The sequence below is a fragment of the Pantherophis guttatus genome, chromosome 3 (genome assembly GCF_059756535.1).
Source record: "Pantherophis guttatus breed Tessera chromosome 3, ASM5975653v1, whole genome shotgun sequence".
Taxonomy (NCBI): Eukaryota; Metazoa; Chordata; class Lepidosauria; order Squamata; family Colubridae; genus Pantherophis; species Pantherophis guttatus.
This window is the reverse complement of record NC_142065.1, coordinates 194,882,647-194,906,715: the sequence shown is the minus strand read 5'-3', so window position 1 is coordinate 194,906,715 and position 24,069 is coordinate 194,882,647. Positions and strand designations below refer to the sequence as shown.

The following is a 24,069-nucleotide window of genomic DNA, read 5'->3' as shown; positions in this document are numbered from 1 at the left end:
AAGTTAACCAGTCCTTTAGATTTTGAAGCCATGATGTTCTTCTTCTGCCTGCACCTCATTTGCCTTCAATCTTTCCCTAGAGGATTAAGTGAAATATGACATATTTTTCCGGGTGTCGCACCACGTCCAAAGTATTCTAAATTTTGCTTTTTAATGGTTTTGATGATTTGCTTTCCCAGGTGGCTTATCACCTCCTCATTTCTGATTTTGTCAACTGCTCAATTTATATGCTCCCAGATTTGATGAATAATTATGATAGTGGTTAGACCTACTTATCTTTTATTTTCTTTATCTCTCATTTTCATATCCTCCATTGCAGATAAATGATAACTACAGGTAGTCCTCAACTTAGACTACAGTATGGATGCTCCAATGGTCATAAGTATGAAAAACAGTCATGTCACTTTTTTTTAGTGCCCTTGTAACTTCAAATGGTCACTAAATGAATGGTTGTAAGTTGATGGCTACCTGTATTATGGTAATGTAGGGAAATCATTTTATAAAATTATCCATTAATTTCATAGGCTAGAATCTACCTCAGAGGCATCAAACTGGATGTCTTATAGGGCTGGATCACCATTGTAATTCTCCGCGGGCTGGCCGGAGAATTGGGGGAAGCCAGGATGGATGCCTTCTGAAGCACCCTGCTGGCCAAAATGGGGTGTGTGCCCTGCACTCTGTTTTCAGCCTGGACAGCCTCCTGCAGCACTGTGCCAGCCAAAATGGGGTGCAGAGGAGCTGCACGCAGCTCCCCATGCCCCATTTTGGCTGCCAGATGCACCAAGGGCTGGTGCCTCTTTTCTATTTCCAGGCCAGCCTTGTGAGCCAAATTTAAACACCTCACAAACCACATCCAGCCCGTGGGCTTTGAGATTGATACCCCTGATCTACCTGAAACTTTAGACAATTAAACAGGAAGTTGAATGATAATGGGATACATATAATGATGATAATCATTGCTTCGTTCCCTAAAATATGTGACTGTTTTTTGTGGCCAACCATTTTTATTTTACTTTATTTAATGGCTCATTAATTACATTAATTTATACTCAAATGATCCATTTTCCCCCCAGAATTAATTCTAATAATCCGTTATCTTGTTCTATAGGTTTGAGAGAAGGGGGACAACTATAAAACAACAAACATATTTTTTCTTTCCTCCATTTACTCTGTGTGTGTGTGTGTGTGTGTGTAGAAACATTTATACAGTTAACAAATTAATCTAACAAGATTAACTGGATTCTTTACCATGCATACACACTCTCTGTTTATTAAACAATGAATTATATATGAATCGTCAACATCAGTCTGAAAAACAAATTTGATGCTATACTTGAACAATATAATTAATATCACTGATTAGAGAAAAAAAAGATTGTATGACATATGGAGCTTATTCCCAACTGGACAAGCCCATCCATCTTTCTGTGTTGGAAAGATGAACAAATGCCTTTCCTGGTCCTAATGATTGGACTGACTTATTTTTTGATGGCTCTTTAAAGGCAAGAATATCCGTGCTTAGAATGAATGTCAACACATAAGCTATCTCTGCGTCTCAGAGTGCTCCTCTTTTGTTTCTGACATTAATTGTGGTCTTAGATTGAGGTCCTCAAGAGACCAGCTTTCCGTTTAAGCCTCAGTCCCAGTTATGGCAAAACATTTAGATCTCTTTCAGCTTCATATGAGACGAGCTGTCAACAGCCAAGTATCAGACTTTGACTACAGTTGCTCCAAAGCTTTGAATCCAGCTTTCTGTTGACATGGGAAACTGTTTTTCTCTTCCAGCCTTTTGGAAAGGTTGTAAAACCTATTTATTTTGAAAAGCTTTCAGCTTCTGCTGCTACTTGTTGGCTGCTGAGTTTTATTTGACTCTGAGTTTAGAAAAGCTTTCTTTTGTTCTGCTTCATATTTAATACTTGATGTTCCATCCTTGCTTACTGTATTTTAAATGTTTGTATTGTTCAGCTTACGTGCAAAGGACTTTGAACAGGAGTATATAATAATAGTTTATATAGCTCAGTGAAAGGTTTGCCATGTAATATATGGATTTTTGAAACACATTTTTAAAATCCAGGATGTTTTATTTATCCTTCCTTTTATCCTGTGAACAACCTTTGGCCAACTGTCCCTTCTAGAGGCACTTTCTAGGAGGTACAGTTGAAATACAAGTGCCTGAATTGTGATCATGGGGGTGATAACAATGGTCGTAAGTGGGAGTGGGAGCAGGTCATAAATCACTTTTTTTCAAGATGTTGTCACTTTATACTGTTGTTATACAAAGGGCTGTAAGTCAAGGACTACCTGCACTTTATTTTCATACTGTTCTGTTAGAAGATCATAATTCTGCTTTTTCTCAAGGAGTCTCAAGTTTTTGTTGAAACTCCTAATTTGTAAAAAATATTTAAAGATTCATATTTCAACTCTACTTAGGTACAGATGGTAATTAGTCTTCTTCTTTGTCCATTGCTCTACATTTAGCCCTTTTTCCTTTTCCAAGGCAGTATCATGCACTTGGCTTTTGTTGATGGATTTTGAAAGTCTCCGAAAGTGACAGGAATCCAATATGCTTGTATTCTGTTAACTCTGAGAATGGTCTGTCAAACTTTTAAGACTCATGAAGTTTCTAGAAGGTAGACAGTTTTCAATAATTCTTTATTATTGTGTTACTGATTCAAATCTCCCTCAGTATGGGAATTTTGTTAATGTTCTGCTTTTAGGTCAGAATCTGCATAACAAAGGATAAATTTGTTTTGTCATTGTTAAGTTTTTTAACTTTCCACAGCTATAGGTTTGGACTCCTGCCCTGAACCTCAGATCCCAAATAGTGGAATTAAGATTGGAGATAGATACATGGTGGGAGATGTCGTTTCCTTCCAGTGTGACCAGGGATATTCTCTCCAGGTAGATTTTTTTTCCTTCAAATTCAGATGTATTATAAGATGTTATTGTTTCTGTAATCTATCTAAAAATAAAACCTTTATTTGAAAGGAAAAATGTACAAATTGATAAAGATTGAGTTTTCTGGAGTTACTATAGCTCCTTCAAAATATGGTGTTAGATCCAAGACATGTGAGGGGTTCCTTACTGATAGACACAGTTGTTTTAAGGAACACCCACTTGTGGCAATGTCATGAATCTTTGAAAATATCAGTAGCATTTTAGGGGGGGAAACATGGAGGACTACAATGATTATAGGTGCAGGAAGAAGAGAAATTAGGGATCTACTAAACAAATGTATGTTTATATTTATTGATTTTTTCTATATTCTTTTTTCCATGTCTGTCTGTTGGTCTGTCGGTCTATCTGTCTATCTATCTATCTATCTATCTATCTATCTATCTATCTATCTATCTATTTTTATATCTATCTATCTATCTATCTATCTATCTATCTATCTATCTATCATCTATCTATCTATCTATCATCTATTTCAAACCATTTCTCTTTCTCACAAAGTTAAAGGCATCAGCATATTCAACATGTTCACCAAAACATTATTGTAGGAGCTTCTGACATTACTTGTTAGAGCTTTTAAATCATCACTAGTTCTATGTCTGTTTGTGTATGGTTTTGATTTGTTTTAATGATGATTGTTGTTTCCAGATCCCTAAGTGAAAATGTAGTTAGGAATGTGAAAATCATATTTTACATGATTCAGAGAAGAACATCCAATCAGTTGTCCATATGATAGATAAGAAAACATTACCCGTTGTACTCCATGGACTATGCCACACTTGCCATATTCCATCAATTCTACACCTTCGTTGGCCTTTGTTCTTTGCCGTTTGGCATATATGTTAAAGTTCAGTAAAGCAGCATTGTCTATGCAATGAGCTCCCTAGCTAGCAGGGCCAGAATTTGGAAGCATACGAGGCATCCAATGGAGGTTTTTATGCCAATGACTTGCTAATGCTGCTCCAGCCAAACCAGACCATAATTGGTCCTACTGATGAGACCTCGCCAGACAGTTTGGCTCCCAGGTTTACATCTCAGGATGCAAATTATGATGCCATTTTTTGTTGTGCATAATAAAGGGTAGCACAGAACTGTTACTTGGATAATTTTAAAATGTTTTGTCATTTTATAGGGACATTCACATATCACCTGCATGCCTGGACCAGTGAGAAGATGGAATTATCCTATTCCGATTTGCTTAGGTATATCTTTCAAATATAAACTTATTTTTTTTTTTAAAAAAAAGGATATGGGACAGCTACAGTAAGCATGTATTAGAAGTTTATTTGGGAGTTGTATGGTGTCTTGATGGAGGGATGGAGGGAGATCCATGATGTGAACAAAATACATTGTATTAAAAAAAAAAATGCCCAAATACGTTTTTTCCAAAGATAAATAAAAACATTGTGGTCACTCAAGCTTGATACATTGATACAAAGGGAGTCTATGACATAATACAGAGTAGGGAGTGCTCTGTTCAGTATTTCAACCCCTTTCCCTGTTAACGCTATTTCATTTTCTACTCCCTACATTACCTTAATCTTTTCTACCTACCTTTTCTACCAGTTGCTCAGAAGAGATAGAGCTTGTGGCTAAATTTGGATCAAAAGAATAAGGAGTTGTAGATGCTGCTGTCTTCAGACCCTTGAATAAACTGTGTTAATGTAAATAATTGCCTAACAGAAAAAAAAATCCCATTCTTTTCAGTGTATTTCTTTAAAATGGTGTTCTTAAACTTGGCCATTTTGAAATGTGTGGATTTCAACTCTGAGAATTCCCAGCCAGAGCTCTCAGAATTCTAAAAGCTGAATTCTACGCAGCCAGTTAAAGAGAACATGGTTTAAATCAGCTTTTTTCCCCCACTTTCATTTGTAGCGCAATGTGGTGGTTCCATGTCAGACTTCAGTGGTGTGATCCTTAGCCCAGGATTTCCTGGGAATTATCCCAGTAGTTTGGATTGTACATGGACTATCAAGCTTCCTGTTGGGTTTGGTAAGCCTTATTCCCTTTACTACCATTTAGCAGAAGTGAAGGCCTATTAAATATGAACCTCATTTAAAACTAGGCATAACAAATATTTATTTACCAAGTTAGGTCTCCTCACCATGCATTGTTGAACATGAATTTAGGCTGAAATTGTTTGGAGCATTCAGTTTTATGTTTTGTGTGTTCATTTCAAGGAGCTTCATAGGGTTTCAGAACAATCTTCCATAACAGTCAGGTGTATCAGAAAGTGGAATATATTGAATATAAGAACATTAGAAAGGCCCTACTGGATTAACCCATAGCATATATACCCTGTTTTCCCCAGAATAAGACATCCCCTGATAATAAGCCCAATCAGGCTTTTGAGCGCATGGCAATAAGACCAAGCGCTTATTTCAGGGTTCAAACAAATATAAGATAGGGTCTTATTTTCGGGGAAACATGGTACTCCACTATTATTTGAGACACAATGGACAAATGGATATACTTAGATCTGTTTTTCAACTTTGGCTACTTTAAAATGAGTGGACTTCAATGCCTAGAATTCCCCAGCCAAAAAGTCTACACACCTTAAAGCAGTAATGGTTAACCTTTTTTGGTGCTGAGTGCCCAAAGCGCGCTCGCGCGTGCGCAAATGCACACGCGCATGCCCCAATTCCCAAGATGCAATGCAAGCGCCCCACACATGCGCTTGTGTTCCCTGCACATGTGTCCCGGCCCCCGTTTTGGTTTCTAGGTTTGTGTAGGAGGCTTTTCAGGCCCAAAAATGGGCGCGGGGGGGGGGAACTTGCGATCTTTGCAGTTTCTCTCTGCCCCCCCACCCCACCCCCATGTGCTCAGGCTTTCTCCTCCATTCCTCCTCCATTCCTGCCTTTCCCAATCTCTGCAGTTTCTCCCCCCGCGTCCCCAGGCTTTCTCCTCCATTTCTGCCATGGAGTGACACCTGCAGAGGGTGGGACCTGCAGAGATCAGGGAAGGCACAGGTGGCAGGAATGCAGGAGAAAGGTAGGGCGCAGTGGGGGGAGAAAGGTAGGGCGTGCTGGGGGGGAAACTGCAGAGATCGGGGAAGGCCCTGCCCCGTGCATGGGCAGCAGAGACCCAAAGAGCAGCTGGCCAGCGGGAGGTGCACTCACATGCACAGTGGAACTGGGCTGGGATGATGGCTGGTGTGCCCGCTGAGAGGGCTCTGCGTGCCACCTGTGGCACGCATGCCATAGGTTCGCCATCATGGCCTTAAAGCAACCAATGTTTAGAAACAGTGACTTGGATAGCTCTGAAGCCTAGACAGAAAAGTGATTTTTTTCCCACAATCAGTTTCAGCAAAAACTTTAAGGCATGCTTGCTAAATCAGGCATTGTGGAATTTTAGAAGGTCTGAGAAAAATGAATGGCTTTGTGCTCAGTTCAGGTGGAATACCTAAAGGTACTTTTTCAAGAGGCAACTGGACTTTCTGGTTTTTCTTTGAAGACGTTTCGCTTCTCATCCAAGAAACTTCTTGGATGAGAAGCAAAACCTCTTCAAAGAAAAAATAGAAAGTCAAGTTGCCTCTTGAAAAAACACCTTTGGGACTAACCATGACCTGGATGACTGAGAATCTCCATAGACATTCAGATGGAATAGAGCCCCTATGCTCTTCACTCTACTTTGGTGTGCCACTTCAGCTGTGGCCAGGGTATTTTTACACTGCTGCCTTGTGTAGTTTGAGGTGGGGGAACACAACTTGGATCTTGGAATGGAAGAAGTTATTCTAAGTTGGATGAGCCAATGGGCATCTGGTGTTGGCAGTGGCAATGGCAGTGGCAAAGTGTATGGAGAAGTTGTGTACTTTCAAAGTCAGATACATTTGGTTAGTAGTGCTTTTCTGATGGTACAAAGCTCCAAGAAAAGAAAACATTGCTTATGGCATTGTTTCATATTAGAAGATTTTTGTTTTGTTCTGTTTTAATTTAATGTATTTATGTTTGGTACATGCCGAAGTCCCCACAGCTCAACCCTGAGCTACAAATATTTGAATGTCTCATATATTGAAAACAAACAGATATTCTTTTTGGTAGTTTAGTCTAATAGTGGAGTATCTTCCTGGATTATAGCATAGGTAGTCCTCAACTTGCAACCATAATTGTAAGTGAGTGAGCCCAAAATTTCTATTACTAGATGAGGCATTTGTTAAGTGAGTTTTGTTCCATTTTACATCCTGTCTTGCCACAGTTGTTACATGAATCATTGCAATTGTTATGGTACTAATGCTGTTGTTGAGAGAATCTGGTTTCTGGTATCTGAAGGTCGCAAAAGGGGATCACATGACCCTGGAACACTGCAACTGTCATAAATATGAGTCAGTTGCCAAGCATCAGAATTCTGATCAGATGACTGTGGGAATACCGCAGTGGTTGTAAGTGGGAAAAACAGTCATAAGTCACTTTTTCAGTGCCATTGTAACTTTGAATGGTCATTAAATGAACAGTTGTAAGCCAAGGACTGCCTGTATTAATATTACAATGTTGGATTTTATCCTGTTGATTTTAAAAAAAAAAAAAAACCCAATATTTTCAGGTGTGCACTTGCAATTTGTAAACTTTTCAACGGAGACAATCCATGATTATCTGGAAGTTAGAAGTGGATCACCTGATGTTAGCACCGCAATTGGTAGACTCAGCGGAACTCAGCTCCCTTCTTCCCTTTTCAGTACAACGCATGAAACCAGCTTATATTTTCACAGCGATTATTCTCAGAACAAACAAGGATTTCATATTATGTATCAAGGTGTGTGATGACCTGTAACCTTTTTTTTGTTGTTGTTGTTATAAATGTTAATAATGTTACAATGCAAAGCACATTATTAAAAACAGTGAGAAACTATAGAAATATAAAGAACGGCTTATTTTAGTTTTTGGTTCACAGTGATTTCATTTCAAGGAAATCATAGGATAAAATAAAGTGGAATAAAATAGACCATTAAGTCCATTATCCCAAATTATAGCATTACCAACAGATTGCAGTCTCGTTTGTGTTTGAAATGATCTACAATGTTACTTACTAATTATTTCTCGTGATAATTAGATCCACTATTTACTTTTGGGAGCATATAATCACACACACACAAACACACACACACACACACACACACACACATGCAATGGTACAGTTAAAGTACCGTATTTTTCGAAGTATAAGATGCACCAGGGTATAAGACGCACCTACCTTTTTTGGTGAGGAAAAGAAGAACAAGAAATCTGCCTCTGCCTCTGCCTCTGAGCAATTTTGCCTCATTGCAGCAATCAGCAAATAGCCTGCTTTACTTTCATTTTCGTTTTCAGCATAGCTTGATTAGCACAAGGGGAAAAAAAAATCTGCTCCAGCAATTTATCTCCTTGCAGCAAGCAGCAGAGCCCTGTGCAAAATAGCTGAGAGCAAAACAGCTGAGAGTCGAGGCCAGTGAGTGGGTGGGGCTACATTCGGTGTATAAGACGCACCTAAATTTTCACCCCCTTTTAGGGGGAAAAAGGTGCGTTTTATACTGCGAAAAATATGGTAGCCGAACAAAAACCTCCCCATTGAAAAGAACAGTTTCTATGAAACCTGGTTTCTTTTTCCTGACCAGTTTTCTTCCAAGTTGGCAGTCCTCATAAGATATTATGAAAATGGATGATTTCAGTATGTGAGGTTAAATAAAATTGGTCTTATAAATAATTTGTTGTGTGGTGTGCCTCCCATTGAATTCAATTCACTATTAATATGTAAGCCCAAACAGATTTTCCAACAGTGCATAGGTTTTGTGTGCCAAAGGGGATTTATCATTATTACCAGACTTGCCACAATTTAAACCTTTTAATAAAACTGATCTTTGGTTCCATTTGTTGAGAAAGGTATTTATTTATTAGATATCAAGTGTATTGCAGAAATGCGAAGCCAGAACTGAAAACTTAGATGAGTAAGATGTCTTCAATTCCATGACATCATGGAACGGACGCGGTAGCTCAGTGGCTAAGACGCTGTCGATCGAAAGGTTGGCAGTTCAGCGGTTCAAATTCCTAGTGCCGCGTAACTGGGTGAGCTCCTGTTACTTGTCCCAACTTCTGCCAACCTAGCAGTTCAAAAGCACATAAAAAATGCAAGTAGAAAAATAGAGATCACTTTTCGTGGGAAGGTAACAGTGTTCTGTGTGCCTTTGGCATTTAGTCATGCCGGCCACATGACCGTGGCGACGTCTTCGGACAGTGCTGGTTTTTTGGCTTTGAAACAGAGATGAGCACCACCCCCTAGAGTCGGGAACGACTAGCACATATCTGCGAGGGGAACCTTTATCTTATGGTTATATGAGTATTGTGTACTCATATAACCATGTGTTAGAAAGAGAAGCAAACAGATTTGTGTGTGTGTATTTGTCAAGAAATACCTTTCATGTGTGTGGTACACCAACATATTTATATATATTTTTCCCCAGCATATCAATTGCAAAGTTGTCCTGATCCACGTCCCTTCCGAAATGGATTTGTTATTGGAACTGATTTTACTGTAGGACAGACTGTTTCATTTGAGTGTTTTCTTGGATACACTTTAATTGGAAATTCAGCCCTTACTTGCCTTCATGGAATTAGTCGTAACTGGAACCATCCTCTTCCAAGGTGTGAAGGTATGTTTTCGATAGATAGTCAGACAGATAGACAGACAGACAGACAGACAAAAAGATAGATAGATAGACAGACAGACAGACAGACAGACAGACAGACACTTTATAGTTCTTATGTTTGGTTTTGATTTTTTACAGCACCAGCTATTAAAAGCTCGAATATTGTAATTTAAATTCAATCTTTGAAAAAATAACTATAGTCAACTGATTGAAAGCAGGACAGGGATCTATATCAGGGGTGGGTTCTACTTACCTTTACTACTGGTTCTCAGTAGGGAGTGCGCTGATCACCGTTGATGATGTTGGGGCGGGTGGCTGGAAACTCCCGCCGGTTTTACTTCCGGTTCTATAAAACTGGACAGAACCAGGAGCAACCCACCACTGATCTATACATTAGTTTGACTGTTGAGCAACAGAACGACATCCAAGGAAATAAGAAGAAAATTGCTTAAGGGAAACAGCAAATATTTCAAAATCTGTTCTCTAATTGATTGCAAATCACATTCATTGGTTCTACACTAGACTCTTGGCATGCCCAATATCAAAGATCCACATTACATTTTGTTATGTCTAGTAAGCCAAATACATGGTTTTATATTAATATTCCCGCTGCAAATAAACTATAGCAATTTAAGTCAGACTGACTAAAATTGACTGACTGGTATTGGAAGCAGCTTTATGAATGCTAACTTTATTATATTGCATGTAAGAAGGGGTAAGAAGATCTAATCCCGATCCTATCCGTCTTTTAGATTTGGTTTCAATATGGTTTTAAAATCTTAACGTGTGTCGTTTTAATGTTTTAATATTTGATTATTTTTCTACTTGTTTTGTAACTGATAAACTGCCCAGAGTCACCTTATAAGGGAGATGGAGCATAAAAATTAATTAATTAATTAATTAATTGTCCATTAATTAGGTGACTCTGGGCAGCTTATCAGTTACAAAACAAGTAGAAAAATAACCAAATATTAAAACACATGTAGTTAGTTGACTAATTAATTAATTAATTAAATATGATACTACTATTTGTCATTTTGCAGAGGGTTTTTTTTTCTTTCCACTTTTTGGTTTATATATTATTAAACCAAAAAGTGGAAAGAAAGAAAAAACTCTGCAAAATGACAAATAGTAATATCACATTTAATATATATATACTGTATATTAGTTGAAGAACATTACAAATGTGAAAATGGTTTAATAATAAGAACGTATGTTTGAATTATATATAAGATATATCACTATAAGAACATGGATTTATTGAGCATAGGGTGCAGCTAAAAAAATGATGCCTTCAAAGTTGGGAAAACTTTGTGGTTCTAGAATTGTAGCCTTCGATTGATGATACAGGTTCTCTTTCCCTTGATGAACAATTTCTGATGTTCTTCATGCTGAAAATTTTTCATTTTAATTAACTGTTTAATATTATTTTATAAAGTGAAGTTAAATAAAACAAGGTTTCTAAAAATCCATAATATGTGTTTCAGTTTTGTTTTGCTTTTTTGGGGGGGGGCTGTCTGTATTTGTTATCACTAACAAATTATTATTTGTTATTTGGTTTTGTTCTTTTTATACTAAAGCAATAAAATATATATTTTCCTATTATCTTTTTTTAGAAAATTCATAAATATTATGAAATTACTACACTTAACTTCCTTCCTTCCTTCCTTCCTTCTTTCCTTCCTTCCTTCCTCGTAGCTCTTTGTGGAGGAAACATAACTGCTATGAATGGTACAATATATTCACCTGGCTATCCTGATGAATATCCAAATTTTCAAGACTGTTTTTGGCTTGTAAGAGTACCACCAGGAAATGGCATTTATATCAATTTTACTGTTCTTCAAACAGAACCAATATATGATTTTATAACAGTTTGGTAAGCAAAAATTACCGTAATTTTTTTTATTATTCAATAAGTCATGCATAGGAACAAGCAAAATTACTAAATGATGAATTTAGAATTTTGATTAATTTAGCAGCTCAGATGTTTGATGATTTAAATATTGGTTTACTATTCTAAGTATTCTATAAGAATGTTGTCCCAACTAGTAAGCACACTATTAATATTGTTCACTATAAGTTAGGGTTAGAGTTACAGTTAAGATCTTCAGCAGTATCTTTGAAAAATGTAACTCTAGGATTACATGTTTATAAAATTTACATTATGAATTCTGTAAATTTATGTTCAAAAGACCAAACCTATTAATAAGGACCACTGAACATAATTCCACCTGCTTGTGATAAAACACATTTAAGGTTGATACATCACTGACAAATACTTGCTTCTCAATCAAAATTCACATTTATTTCTATAGTTCTTACACATTTAGCATATTGCACTATAATATGCCAAATGTCTCCTTATTTCAAATGTATGAAATAAAACATAGTCCAGACATTATCTATCTATCTATCTATCTATCTATCTATCTATCTATCTATCTATCTATCTATCTATCCTGTTTCCGTAAAATAAGACATTCCCTGATAATAAGCCCAATCGGGCTTTTGAGCGCATGCGCTAAAATAAGCCTCCCCCCCAAAATAAGCCCTCCCTGAAAATATTTAAACAGAGCTAAAAATCAGATAAGGGGGCAAGAGGAGCCCCATCTTGCTCCACATGCCCCAAAATAATAAGACCTCCCCGAAAATAAAGCCAAGCACTTATTTCGGGGTTCAAAAAAATATAAGACAGGGTCTTATTTTCAGGGAAACACGGTTTCTATCTAAATATTTGATTCAAACGTATGAAATAAAACATAGACCATTCATTGTCTGTCTGTCTGTCTTTCTTTCTGTCTGTCTATCTATCATCTATCGTCTATCTATCATGGTTTTTAATAATTGCAATATTAACATCTAACCATTGAAATTTAGTTACTTAACATGAAGGTTCTAAGTTTGTATTTTAGATTTTGCAGTGCAGCTTTCTTATTAAAAAATCCATGCAAAATATTCATTTTAAATGTTAAACAAATATTTTCACAATGATTACTAAATAAACACAAAAACAAACATGTATTTGAAGATACGTTAATATTACAGAAAACAGCAAAGATTTATGTAAATTAAAATAAAAATGTCTAACAACTCTATAAACATAGTTTTCAGAATATCAAACATCTATAAAATATATTAGAAAGAATCTCGTGAATTCCAAAATGTGCTCTCTCTGTGTGTGTGTGTGTGTGTGGGTGAGTGAGTGTGTAAAATACCATGTTGCATATCACATAATGGAAAAGAGTATGAAAAGTTCAAACTACTATAAATCCCATATTTCAAACAACAAGAGGAAAAATATTATATTTACCATCCTAGAGACTTCAAAACTGAGCGGCCAGAGCAAAATGAGAAAATAAATATTCCTACAAATACAGTATATCAGGGGTAACAGAAAATAGGTATAAACAAAAATAATGGAGTGGAACTTTATTTTAGCTAAATGCAAACAATGGTATGTTCAGTCTAGGCTATTTGCTTTGTATGATGATTTATTAGTTTTATTTATTTGGATTCCAAACAAACTGATTGTGTTTTCCAGGATCTACCTCTCCACATCTGTTGATGTACATTTCAGTGTACATTTCATCTCAAGTTCCATTGTAATGAAAAAGAAAAATAATGTAAAGGCAAACAGATGCTCTCTATGAATTTAGCCTCATTTCATTTCACCTGTGATGTGCCTTGAATGTTTTCTTAAAGCAAATGGAAATTTATTTAACTGTGAGATTTCTTCCTTCCTTCCTTCCTTCCTTCCTTCCTTCCTTCCTTCCTTCCTTCCTTCCTTCCTTCCTTCCTTTTTCCCTCCCTCCCTCCCTCCCTTCTCTCTTTCTCTTTCTCTGTTTCTCTTTCTCTCTTTGTTCTAGGGATGGACCTGAGCAAAATTCACCACAAATTGGTCAATTTAGTGGCAACACTGCATTGGAATCTGTCTACAGCACCTCAAACCAGGTTCTAATAAAGTTCCATAGTGATTTTACAACAAGTGGCTTCTTCGTCCTTAGTTACCATGGTGAGTGTCGCACATCTGAAGGATATGTGTGCATGTCTATTCTTTTCTCTTTTTTAATAATAATAAACACAAAGGACATATTCCTAATTGGATTGGTAAATTATTTCTGCTTGGCAGTAATAATTGTATGACAGTAAACATGAGGATTTATAAGTAGGCCAAGAGGTAGAATGAGAATCTAATAACAGAGCAGGGCAAACTTTGTACCTGAAATGTCCCATTGGCATTGAGAAAATCCCTATCAATCAATTGCAAAAGGCAGCTTTACTTGGAATAGTTTCTATGATGATACCTTTAACACCATAAAACAACATCATCTTCCAATACAGGTCCTTGGGAAGGACTCAATAAGTGGAGAAAAATGCCAAATCCAGTCTAAGCATCTGGCTGAATGTAGAACGAACCATAATAATGATACATTGATTTCTATAGCATACATCAAGAGTAGAAGGAAGCAAGGAGAGGAGGACAATACTTTGAAAGTCATCTTATTCCACCTTTTGTTCATTACAAATTATATAATGTAGCATTTTTTAAATAAAAGCACCGTAGCATTTTAATAAAAATGGTATAATATAAAATGTAGTACAGAGGTACAAGTTCTGTGTAGCCTTTAAGGAGCACACATTTGGTAGATATATCTGTTCAGACTAGTGGTGGGTTTCAATTTTTTTTTACTACTGGTTCTGTGGGCGTGGCTTGGTGGGCATGGCAGGGGAAGGATACTGTAAAATCTTCATTCCCACCCCACTCCAGGGGAAGGTTACTGAAAAATCCCCACTTCCTCCCGATCAGCTGGGACTTGGGAGGCAGAGAATAGATGGGGCCGGGGCCAGTCAGAATTTTTACTGCCGGTTCTCTGAACTACTCAAAATTTCCGCTACTGGTTCTCCAGAACTGGTCAGAACCTGCTGAAACCCACCTCTGGTTCAGATTAACAGTTGTGAATCTAATTAACAGAACTGATAGCTAGAATATATTTTATCAATATATGTTAAATATACCAACAAATGTCAATAAAGGTGTTTGTCATAAATGTTATGAAATGGATGCATATGTTCCCTACAAAAACCATAAAATCTTATAAATCTAATAATTTGTCATTTGTGAGCAATGTTAGATGCAAGCTAGTGTCCCTGTAATTTCTTGTATATATTTTTTTCAATACTAATGTGCTTATTGTTACAATATAAACTGGAACGGCGTGTTAATTGGAACATTTCTGCTACTTTCATAGCATATCAACTTCGAGTGTGTCAACCTCCACCTAGTGTACCTAATGCTGAAGTTCTGACTGAGGATGACGAATTTGAAATAGGTAAAGTTAATATTTATATAGACAACCACATGCATGCGCAGATGGTGCAATTGCGTGCGCAGCGCACGGTGGGATGCAAGTGTGAAAGCTGTGCACATGCACAGATGATGTGGTTGTGCGTGCAGCGTACGGGGGGCAGACGAAAGCTTTGCGCATGCACAGATGGTGCAGTTGCGCGCGCAGCACATGCGGAAGAGCCACACATTACACGGATGGCATGTGCGCGCTTTGCACAAACCTGTTTGGCACTCGGTGAGTAAAAGGTTGGCCACCACTGTACTATAGCAATAGTAATAGTAATAGTACTTAGACTTATATAGCACTTCACAGTGCTTTACAGCCCTCTCTAAGTGGTTTACAGAGTCAGCATATTGCCCTCAACAATCTAGGTCCTCATTTTACTGACTTCGGAAGGATGGAAGGCTGAGTCAACCTTGAGCCTGGTGAGATTCGAACTGCCAAATTGCAGGCAGCCGGCAGGCAGCAGAAGTAGCCTGCAGTACTTAACATGGTTGTTAAGTGGATCCAGCTTCTCCATTGACTTTATGTATCAGAAGGTTGAAGAAGGTGGTCATAGATGATGCTGGGATACTGCACCTGTCATAAATACGGGCCAGTTGCCCAGCATCTGAATTTTGAACATGTGACCAAGGGGATTCTGGAAAGGTCATAAGTGTGAAAAACAGTCACAAGTCACTTTTTCAGTGCCGTTGTAACTTTGAACGATCGCTAAATTAATGGCTATAAATCAAGAACTATGATAGCTAGATAGTTAGATTTTGATAGATAGATAGATAATGATAGATAGATAGATAGATAGATAGATAGATAGATAGATAGATAAATAGATAGATAGATAGATAGATAGATACCATGTTTCCCTGAAAATAAGACCCTGTCTTATATTTTGTGAACCCCGAAATAAGTGCTTGGCCTTATTTTCAGGGATGTCTTATTATTTTGGGACACATGGAGCAAGACGGGACTCCTCTTGCTGTCTTACCTGATTTCCAGCTCCGTCTCCCTAACCCTAACCAAAGGAAATGGCAGGGACTGGCTGTGCATGCATTTAAATATTTTCAGGGAGAGCTTATTTTCGGAGGGGGGGGGTATTTTAGTGCATGTGCTCAAAAGCCCGATTGGGCTTATTATCAGGGGATGTCTTATTTTAGGGGAAACAGGATGGATAGATGATAGATAGATAGATAGATAGATAGATAGATAGATAGATAGATAGATAGATGAAAGAAAGAGAAAGAGAGAGAGTCATATTTTTCTTTCCCAAAATAGAGTGCTTAACACTTAAATTGGCTTGTGGCAAAAACAGTATTTTCTATTTTTAAATTGTTCACACACCTTGAAGTAATTTCAGCTATTCAAGGCTGATTTTATCAGTAATGAAACTGCATCAAGACATCCTATTATAAAATTCCCCAGACACTCCAGGTATATCCAAAGAGCCCTTTTCTATTTTTACCATAGCCATACTTTATAGTTATATGGTCCCTCTGAGATACTTCAGTTGACTGCTGTTGTAAAACCTTCTGCACTCTGTGGCATTCTTCATCTGGCCAATAGGGTTTGGCTGTGATACTAAACAGCAAAATGTGCAGATGGAGGAGGCAGACATGTACAGCCAGAGGCAATTTGATGTCCATTACCTGGTTAAATGCTCAAGACTATTTTCCTTAAAACCAGTTTGCTTGTTCGATCAGATGTTCCCTTTCTGTAAAGGTTTTAAGAAATCATTCTGCTGCTTATGGGTACAGCTATTTCAGATTGTGTTCTCTCTAAAGATGTTGACGCTAAAGTAGGGAAACATTCAGATATGTGGAAAATAGAATATTGGTAAATACTGCCAAGTACCACAGCTCTGCAAAGAATTAAAACAAGGTTTTTTTTATTAAATGTTAGGCTCTCTAGAAGCATGAAAGTAGCTATGTACTCTGGAAACATTTAAATGCTTGAATAAAATCGCCAAAGAATGTTTTCTTGATTCTCTATGCATTCTTTCATATACATAGAGAACATTTCTGTTCAGAGCAAGGAAGCAAAAGTGCAATGCAAGCACAATTGTGCAGAGCATTCACAGATGTGCAAGATTTCCAGAGGATGGGCTGCTTTAATGCTCTAAAGAGGCATGTTTCATTTAAGCAACATGTTTTGCTATATGTGCCTTTCTAATGCATTGCACTATCCTATCAATTCATGCATAGTAATTAATTGTAACATCTATAGGACAGTTCATGTATTTAGTTCCTTCAGTTTTAATTATAAAATGCATTTATTAACATATATAAAGTGTATTGAAAGACACTCTAGATGGATAAATAGACAGGGAGACAGACAGACAGACAGACAGACAGACAGATAGATAGACTGATGATTGATTGATTGATTGATTGATTGATTGATTGATTGATTGATTCCGGGGAAAGTTACTGTGCTTAGGAATGTTCAAAGTTCAAGCATCAAATGTACTATATAAGGAAATATTTAGAAGAAAATGGTCACCAACCAACTAAAAAAAAATGTAATGTAATAAATTGTCTGTGGGGCCTGACTTTTGGTAATCTATTTATCTACGAGTCTATCATGGGAAAAAATCTATTTATGTGGTTATGAAGAGTCAACATTAACTTGATGGCTATTATAGATATATAATTTCTGAAACTAGTACTAGAAATAAGAAAAATAGATGTTCTTTTTTAATGGCTGAAATAGCTACAACAAAATATAAAACTTTTCAACTCCACAAATTCATGATCATGCAAATGTGTGAGTCACATTAATAGCATAGCTGGCATGAAATGACAAATTAGGTGGCTTATTTGCCACATCATTTCCTCTGTCTAATGGAACCTATTTGTGCTAGTGGTCATTTTCACATTATATGGGGTGGGAAACGTGCTTTAGTAATCAATGCTATTGTCAACACTGAAAGTCCAATTAATTGCTGTTTAACTACAATCTTTCTCTTTTCCTCCTTTTTTTATTATGCAGGGGACATAATAAGGTACCAGTGTCTACCAGGTTTTACATTAGTTGGTAATGAAATTCTGACATGTCGACTAGGAGAGAGATTGCAGATGGATGGCACACCACCTTCTTGCCAAGGTTTTAAACTCTTTTTTAAAAACTCTTTTTAGTATATATTTGCTTACTTTGATGTCCTGCATGTACTATTTAGTTAGCATTGATAAACACCAGGGAAGAGTCATATATATAATGGGAATACTGACTAAGTTTGAATTGAAGTTGAGGAATATCCAGGAGGCAAATGTGAACCATCCCTGAAAGCATTTATTCAAAAGTGGTTTATGTGCATTGCCTTCTTATTTCCTTTCCTTTTTCTTACCCTGTGCTATGGGTAAGAGAACACAAGTAGTATTGCAGCCATGGTCTTCTCAATCATAATATATGGCTATTAAAACTAGACCATCAGAAACAGTGAATGATGAAAATCTGGTGCCTTAAAACTGTGCTTCTGGAGAGAATTGTTGAACATCAAAAAGAGCAAATCATTAAATACCAGACACAGTAAAATCAATTTGTTCACTGGAGCACTAATAATAAAGATAAAGCTTAAATATTTTGGACATATACTGTAGAACAAGAAGCTTTTAAGAAGCTGTTTGGAAAATTTGATGGCAATCAAGAAAGAAGCTGACAAAAGGTGAGATGGCTGACTGTAATTACTGATGTCAAAACAACACTTACAAGACTTCAAAGTAGCTGACAGACAATCCTGGCAAATAGTTGTCCATTAAATCATGAAGAGTCAGAAGTGACTAAACAATTGAGTGACCAGGTGGCTAAGATGTTAGACTAGGATTAGAAAGATCCATGACTGAAGTTCATATGTAGACATAAAAATTCACTGAATGACTTTGGGACAGTCCTTATTTTTTAGCCAAACTTATTCCTCATAGTTGTGGTAGATTCAAATTCAAATGATTTAAATGTTCTAGATTGGCACCAGCTCTCCTTTAGTTTTTATGCTACAAATAATATAGTATTCTTTTCTTTTGAGGGTGCTCCATGAAATTCTATTCATTTGGTAATCCATACCTTTAATAACTTGTTTATTTCAAATGCCACTTGACCCTTTTCAATCAAAATAATAATCAGCCATTTGTGGGAGAGAGAGATACTATTTAGCAAAAACTTTCCAAAACTTATTGGGACCATTTGTATTTTCCCTTTGAAAAAGATAAGCGGTGCATTAGTTCAATGAACAAACAAACGAATGATCCACCAAGGGATTGCAATTACTCATGTTCTATCATCTCATCCCATCCCATCCCATCCCATCCCATCCCATGCCATGCTATGCCATCCCATCCCATCCCATCCCATCTATGAGTGGAAAAGCAAGGATCTTGAAAATTTCCATTAAAAAAATAATCTTTGGTTATTTTTCAAAAAAGCAAGTTGAGGAAACTCAAATCAGAAGCTGTGTAATGCTTAGGGACAGAAATAAGGTATCTATGAACAGATCAGAAGTTTCCTAAACATTCATTTTCTGATATATTTTTATTAACTGTATTTTATTAAATACAAAAGATGCAGAGAAAATTTCATTTTTTTTATTAAATGATAATGTTACAATATGCTTAGTCTATTGTCACTTAATATGTAAGGTTCTTGAACTCATAGGTATTCATCATTCTTAATACCTTTAATTGAAACTGCTGAAACCTGGAAATTGCTACTCCTTTTATTAGAAATATTGACCTTTCGAACATATTGCTAAAAATCCACACCTAGCAACTCGATTAAAGATAAGTCATAATCACTGTCTACATTCCTAATAAAAGAATAGATGCTATTTTGTTCTCATTTTAATCTTCCATCCAAAGGTACATGTAGAGAGGTTTAAAAAAAATATTCTAGAAGATGGTGTTGTGCCTGGCTTGCCTAAAGCTATCAAATCACTCTGAAGAGATATAATTTTATTTGCATGCAATAAATGGTGTATCCTGGATTGCCAGTGATGCTGAGTAGCCCTCATCAAAAGCAGAATCAGAGCTTATATTTCTTTGGTCTACTACATTGCACACACAAAGCAAAGGGAAAAGGCAGACACATTGGAAATTATAGTTTACAATGGAATATTAGATATACCAACCCGTGATATCTTAATATTTATACCCTCATACTATACCAGACCTGGTATATTTGACATATATTGGTGAACAGCAATGGTGGGTTGCTACTGGTTTGCCCTGGATCGTGCAAACTGGTAGCGGCGGTGGCGGGAGTCTCCACCCACCCACCCAGACGCTTCTGCACATGGGCAGAAGAGTTGCGTGCGAGCACTCATGCACGAGCGAGCCGGTAGCAAACTAAATTGAAACCCACTACTGGTGAACAGGAACAATTTGCTTTTACCGATTCTACCGATTTGCTTTTACCGATTTTACCGATTCTTCTACCTGTTGCCATTCAAGATCAATTCAGCTCATTGTGAATGTTGCCTTATAAGGATAATTTAAGCTGTTCCTGTCTATGGGAGGAGCAGCTCATAGGTTTCATCATCCATCTTACATGTGTTTGGATGGTACCTTTTACCATTGATCAGAACTACAGTATATGTATCAACATCAGAAATATATACTGTGTAACAATAATGGGCTTCAATCAAATTGACCATCAATTTGACTTTTTAAAATATTTATTCTATCCTCAACCTAGAAACTTATATCTCTGTCATCTTACTCTATTGCAGAGAAGAAGCATTATAGAACACAAAAATTAATTCCTTGAAGGGAAAGAGTTAGAGAGTCAAGTATTATTTAATTTCACCTGCATATTTCACCAAGCATATGGTATTAATAGATTTTCAATCTAGAGTTGACATAGTATTTTTTTTTCTTCAGTCATCATAATTGTGATAGTAGAAAACAGGTAATAGTCTATCTGTATTAGGACTAACATTCAATTAAGCACTTAAGGGAAATATGGCTCAAGTCATCAAATGTTTAATTAAAAAAAACTGTTTAGTTGTGAATAGCTTTGCTATTAAATGGCTAGGCATTTTATGAAAAAATATGCACATTCTCTTAACTTCTTTTTTTTTAAAAAAAATATCCATTATCTAGGAATTGTTTATTAATCCATTTATTTAGCAAGGTTTAATTATTATATTCTCAAAGGATAAAAATAATCTGTGCCACTGAAATATTTGAATAGCACATCATTTCACAAAGAGCAACGCTGAAATATTTGAATAGCACATCATTTCACAAAGAGCAAAACGTAACTTCTGGGGCTGAGAATCCTTTTCTTTTTCTCCAAATTATGCAGGCATGTCTAAAAAAGAGAAAAGAAAACAATACCAGGGAAAAGAAGTGAAAGCCTGTTGGGCAGACTTGGAAATAGCTCCATTTATTTTCAGACACAAAGCATACTAAGCATATGCTAAGTAGAGAGACAAAAAGAGCAGGCAAGCCATTCAGTTGATCAATGACCAACTTGCTCGGCTGGAAGGAAATTCTATTAAATTTATGGAAGTTTAGTTAAGTCTTGTGGTGCCTGCCTGATGGAATGAGTTTTCCTCTGAGATCTGAATGGTGCTCACCTTAACAATGTTCTGGAGGACAATAAGGCCCTGATTGTCCCAGGATATGTTATCAAGTTTACCGCTTTCTATGTAGACTGTTCATTTTTTTCTTAAACTAGTTCTTATACTGTGAACTGATCAGAGTCAGTCTAGAGACAGGAGCACCTACATCACTTGAAATGTATGGTATATCGATTAGAGAGATTCTAGGGACTGATAAAACACACCTGTTTTAAGGATTAAACAAGAGTTAACTCCTGCACCTTTCTGAATGTCCTCAATGTCAGAGTTTGTTGCAAAAATCAAATCCAGAAAGCATACACAGGTAAACTAATTCAACAGGATTCATTAACTTCTTTATATACATAATAACACAGGAAGTAAATTTACAATACCAACAGCAGATTCTTCCAATGTGTTAGAGAGGAGAGATTGCTTTCACTTCCAGTAGCAGACTACCGTATTTTCCAGCGTATAAGACGACTGGGCGTATAAGACGACCCCCAACTTTTCCTGTTAAAATATAGGGTTTGGGCTATACTCGCCATATAAGACTGCCCCTCTTCCAATGCACACCAAATAAAAATTAAAAAACATCAACTGGCTCACCTACAATGTAAAAGCAGCTGTGCTAGACCCAAAATGGCCCCTGTAATAAGCAGGAACCTCACACAGCCACAAAAAGCCCCCCCAAAAAACTTTCACACTCTTACGTGGTTTCTGGCGATCCCAGCTGAGTTGCAGGGAACTCAGCTGGGATCGCCAGAGTTGGGATCGCCAGAGCTGGGATCGCCAGAGCTGGGATCGCCAGAGCTGGGATCGCCAGAGCCATTTAAGGCTCGTCAGAGCCTTTCGGGCTGGTCTGCCTGGTTACAGGAGAACGACACCCGGCGTATAAGACGACCCCCAACTTTTGAGAAGATTTTCATGTGTTAAAAAGTCGTCTTATACGCCGGAAAATACGGTAGTTTCGTTTTAGAGCTGAGCACAGAGCTCAGCCATGCCCAGACTTCTTGCTTAAGCTTCTGTCTCCAAATAACCCTCATTGGCTGATCCAGTTGCTATGCCTATTCATTGCCTGACCTTGTTACCATGTCTCTGCCAGTTCATGAATATTCTGACACTGAAGTATCCCTCTCTTTGCACAGCCCCAATAGTTTGGTACCTTTGAAGCACTGAGAATATCAGCCTAGTGTCCCCACAGAGCCACCTTCTTGGAGGTTGAAGAAAGAAGAGAAGAGAAGAAGTATATATATTTGGTGTATACTACAACTACAGTATATACCAAATCCTTTATGTAGTTAACTAACCTATCCCTATTGAAAAATCTTTCTTTTTCAAATCTTTAAGAGATTTGAACACTAATGGTGTTATCTAGTTTGGGCAATGAAACATCTGCAAGAAAACAACCAAGCTCAGAGAGCACCAAGAACCCCTCATTGAAAGATGTAATTTACTTTAACTATGCAAACTTTCTGCCATTTCAAGAGATACATAATGTATCAATGTACAGACTCAAAAAGTGACTGAGGCCAGGAACCATTTTATCAGGGGAGGGAAATGCAAGAACTAAGGAGTAAAATGGCTCCTTAAGTCTGGCAAGTCTTATTTATTTACTTATTTACTTATTTACTTATTTACTTATTTACTTATTTACTTACTTACTTACTTACTTACTTACTTACTTACTTACTTACTTATTTATTTATTTATTTATTTATTTATTTATTTTATTTGTCAAGCATGTATAAGATAACAGATATAAGTATAAACATGATTATGAATACAGGAAATGGATACAACAAATGGAGACAGTAGGACAGAAATGGTAGGCACGTAGGTGTGCTTATGCATGCCCCTTACAGACCTCTTAGGAATGGGGTGAGGTTAACAGTAGACAGTCTAAGGTTAAAGTTTTGGGGGTTTGGGGAAGAAACCACAGAGTCAGGTAGTGCATTCTAGACATTGACCACTCTGTTGCTGAAGTTGTATTTCTGCAATCGAGTTTGGAGCGGTTTACCTTAAGTTTGTATCTATTGTGTGCTCGTGTATTGTTGCGGTTGAAGCTGAAGTAGTGATTGACAGATAGGATGTTGTAGCAGATAGTTCTGTGCACTACGCTTAGGTCAGATCGAAGGCAGCGTAGTTCTAAGTTGCCTAAGCCCAAAATTTCAAGCCTGGTGGCATAAGGCATTCTGTTGCAAGCAGAGGAGTGGACATCAAAATTAAGAGATCAAAATTTCTTCAAAGTGTAGATTTACAGTCCACAAAGGATGTTGAGAGTCAATAAATGCTGCATCCCTATTCTATCTGAAGTGACAATTATTTGGAATAATTATTGATACATAATAAGATATACTTGGATAAATAGATATCATTTCAGAAAAGATTATCTAAATATACAAAGGTGAATGTATCAAATAAAAGAATCTGAATACATTTCTTCTCAACTGTTTCCAGACATTTATCCATGTTTTGATGTATTTGGGGTGAAGTGTTTGATGTTCAAGTTGAAAAGACCTCAAATATCCTATATCTTTTCAGTTATTCAGTTGTTTACAGCTCATTTTCTTGTCTCTTTTCTCTTTATTTCTCTGTCTGTC

The 24,069-nt window shown here is 36.9% G+C and overlaps 1 protein-coding gene across 3 annotated transcripts in view; it reads left to right on the top strand.

The window, feature by feature from the left end:
* The window catches only part of CSMD3 (CUB and Sushi multiple domains 3), a 695,220-nt gene that overhangs the window by 565,888 nt on the left and 105,263 nt on the right, over positions 1 to 24,069 (top strand). For all 3 annotated transcript variants that reach the window (XM_034422197.2, XM_034422198.2, XM_034422199.2), the window contains 9 exons: positions 2,783 to 2,901; positions 4,088 to 4,157; positions 4,831 to 4,947; positions 7,495 to 7,704; positions 9,386 to 9,574; positions 11,270 to 11,447; positions 13,438 to 13,583; positions 14,821 to 14,901; positions 17,905 to 18,018. In XM_034422197.2, coding sequence (XP_034278088.1) covers positions 2,783 to 2,901; positions 4,088 to 4,157; positions 4,831 to 4,947; positions 7,495 to 7,704; positions 9,386 to 9,574; positions 11,270 to 11,447; positions 13,438 to 13,583; positions 14,821 to 14,901; positions 17,905 to 18,018 — 1,224 coding nt within the window. The remainder of the gene's footprint in view (positions 1 to 2,782; positions 2,902 to 4,087; positions 4,158 to 4,830; positions 4,948 to 7,494; positions 7,705 to 9,385; positions 9,575 to 11,269; positions 11,448 to 13,437; positions 13,584 to 14,820; positions 14,902 to 17,904; positions 18,019 to 24,069) is intronic.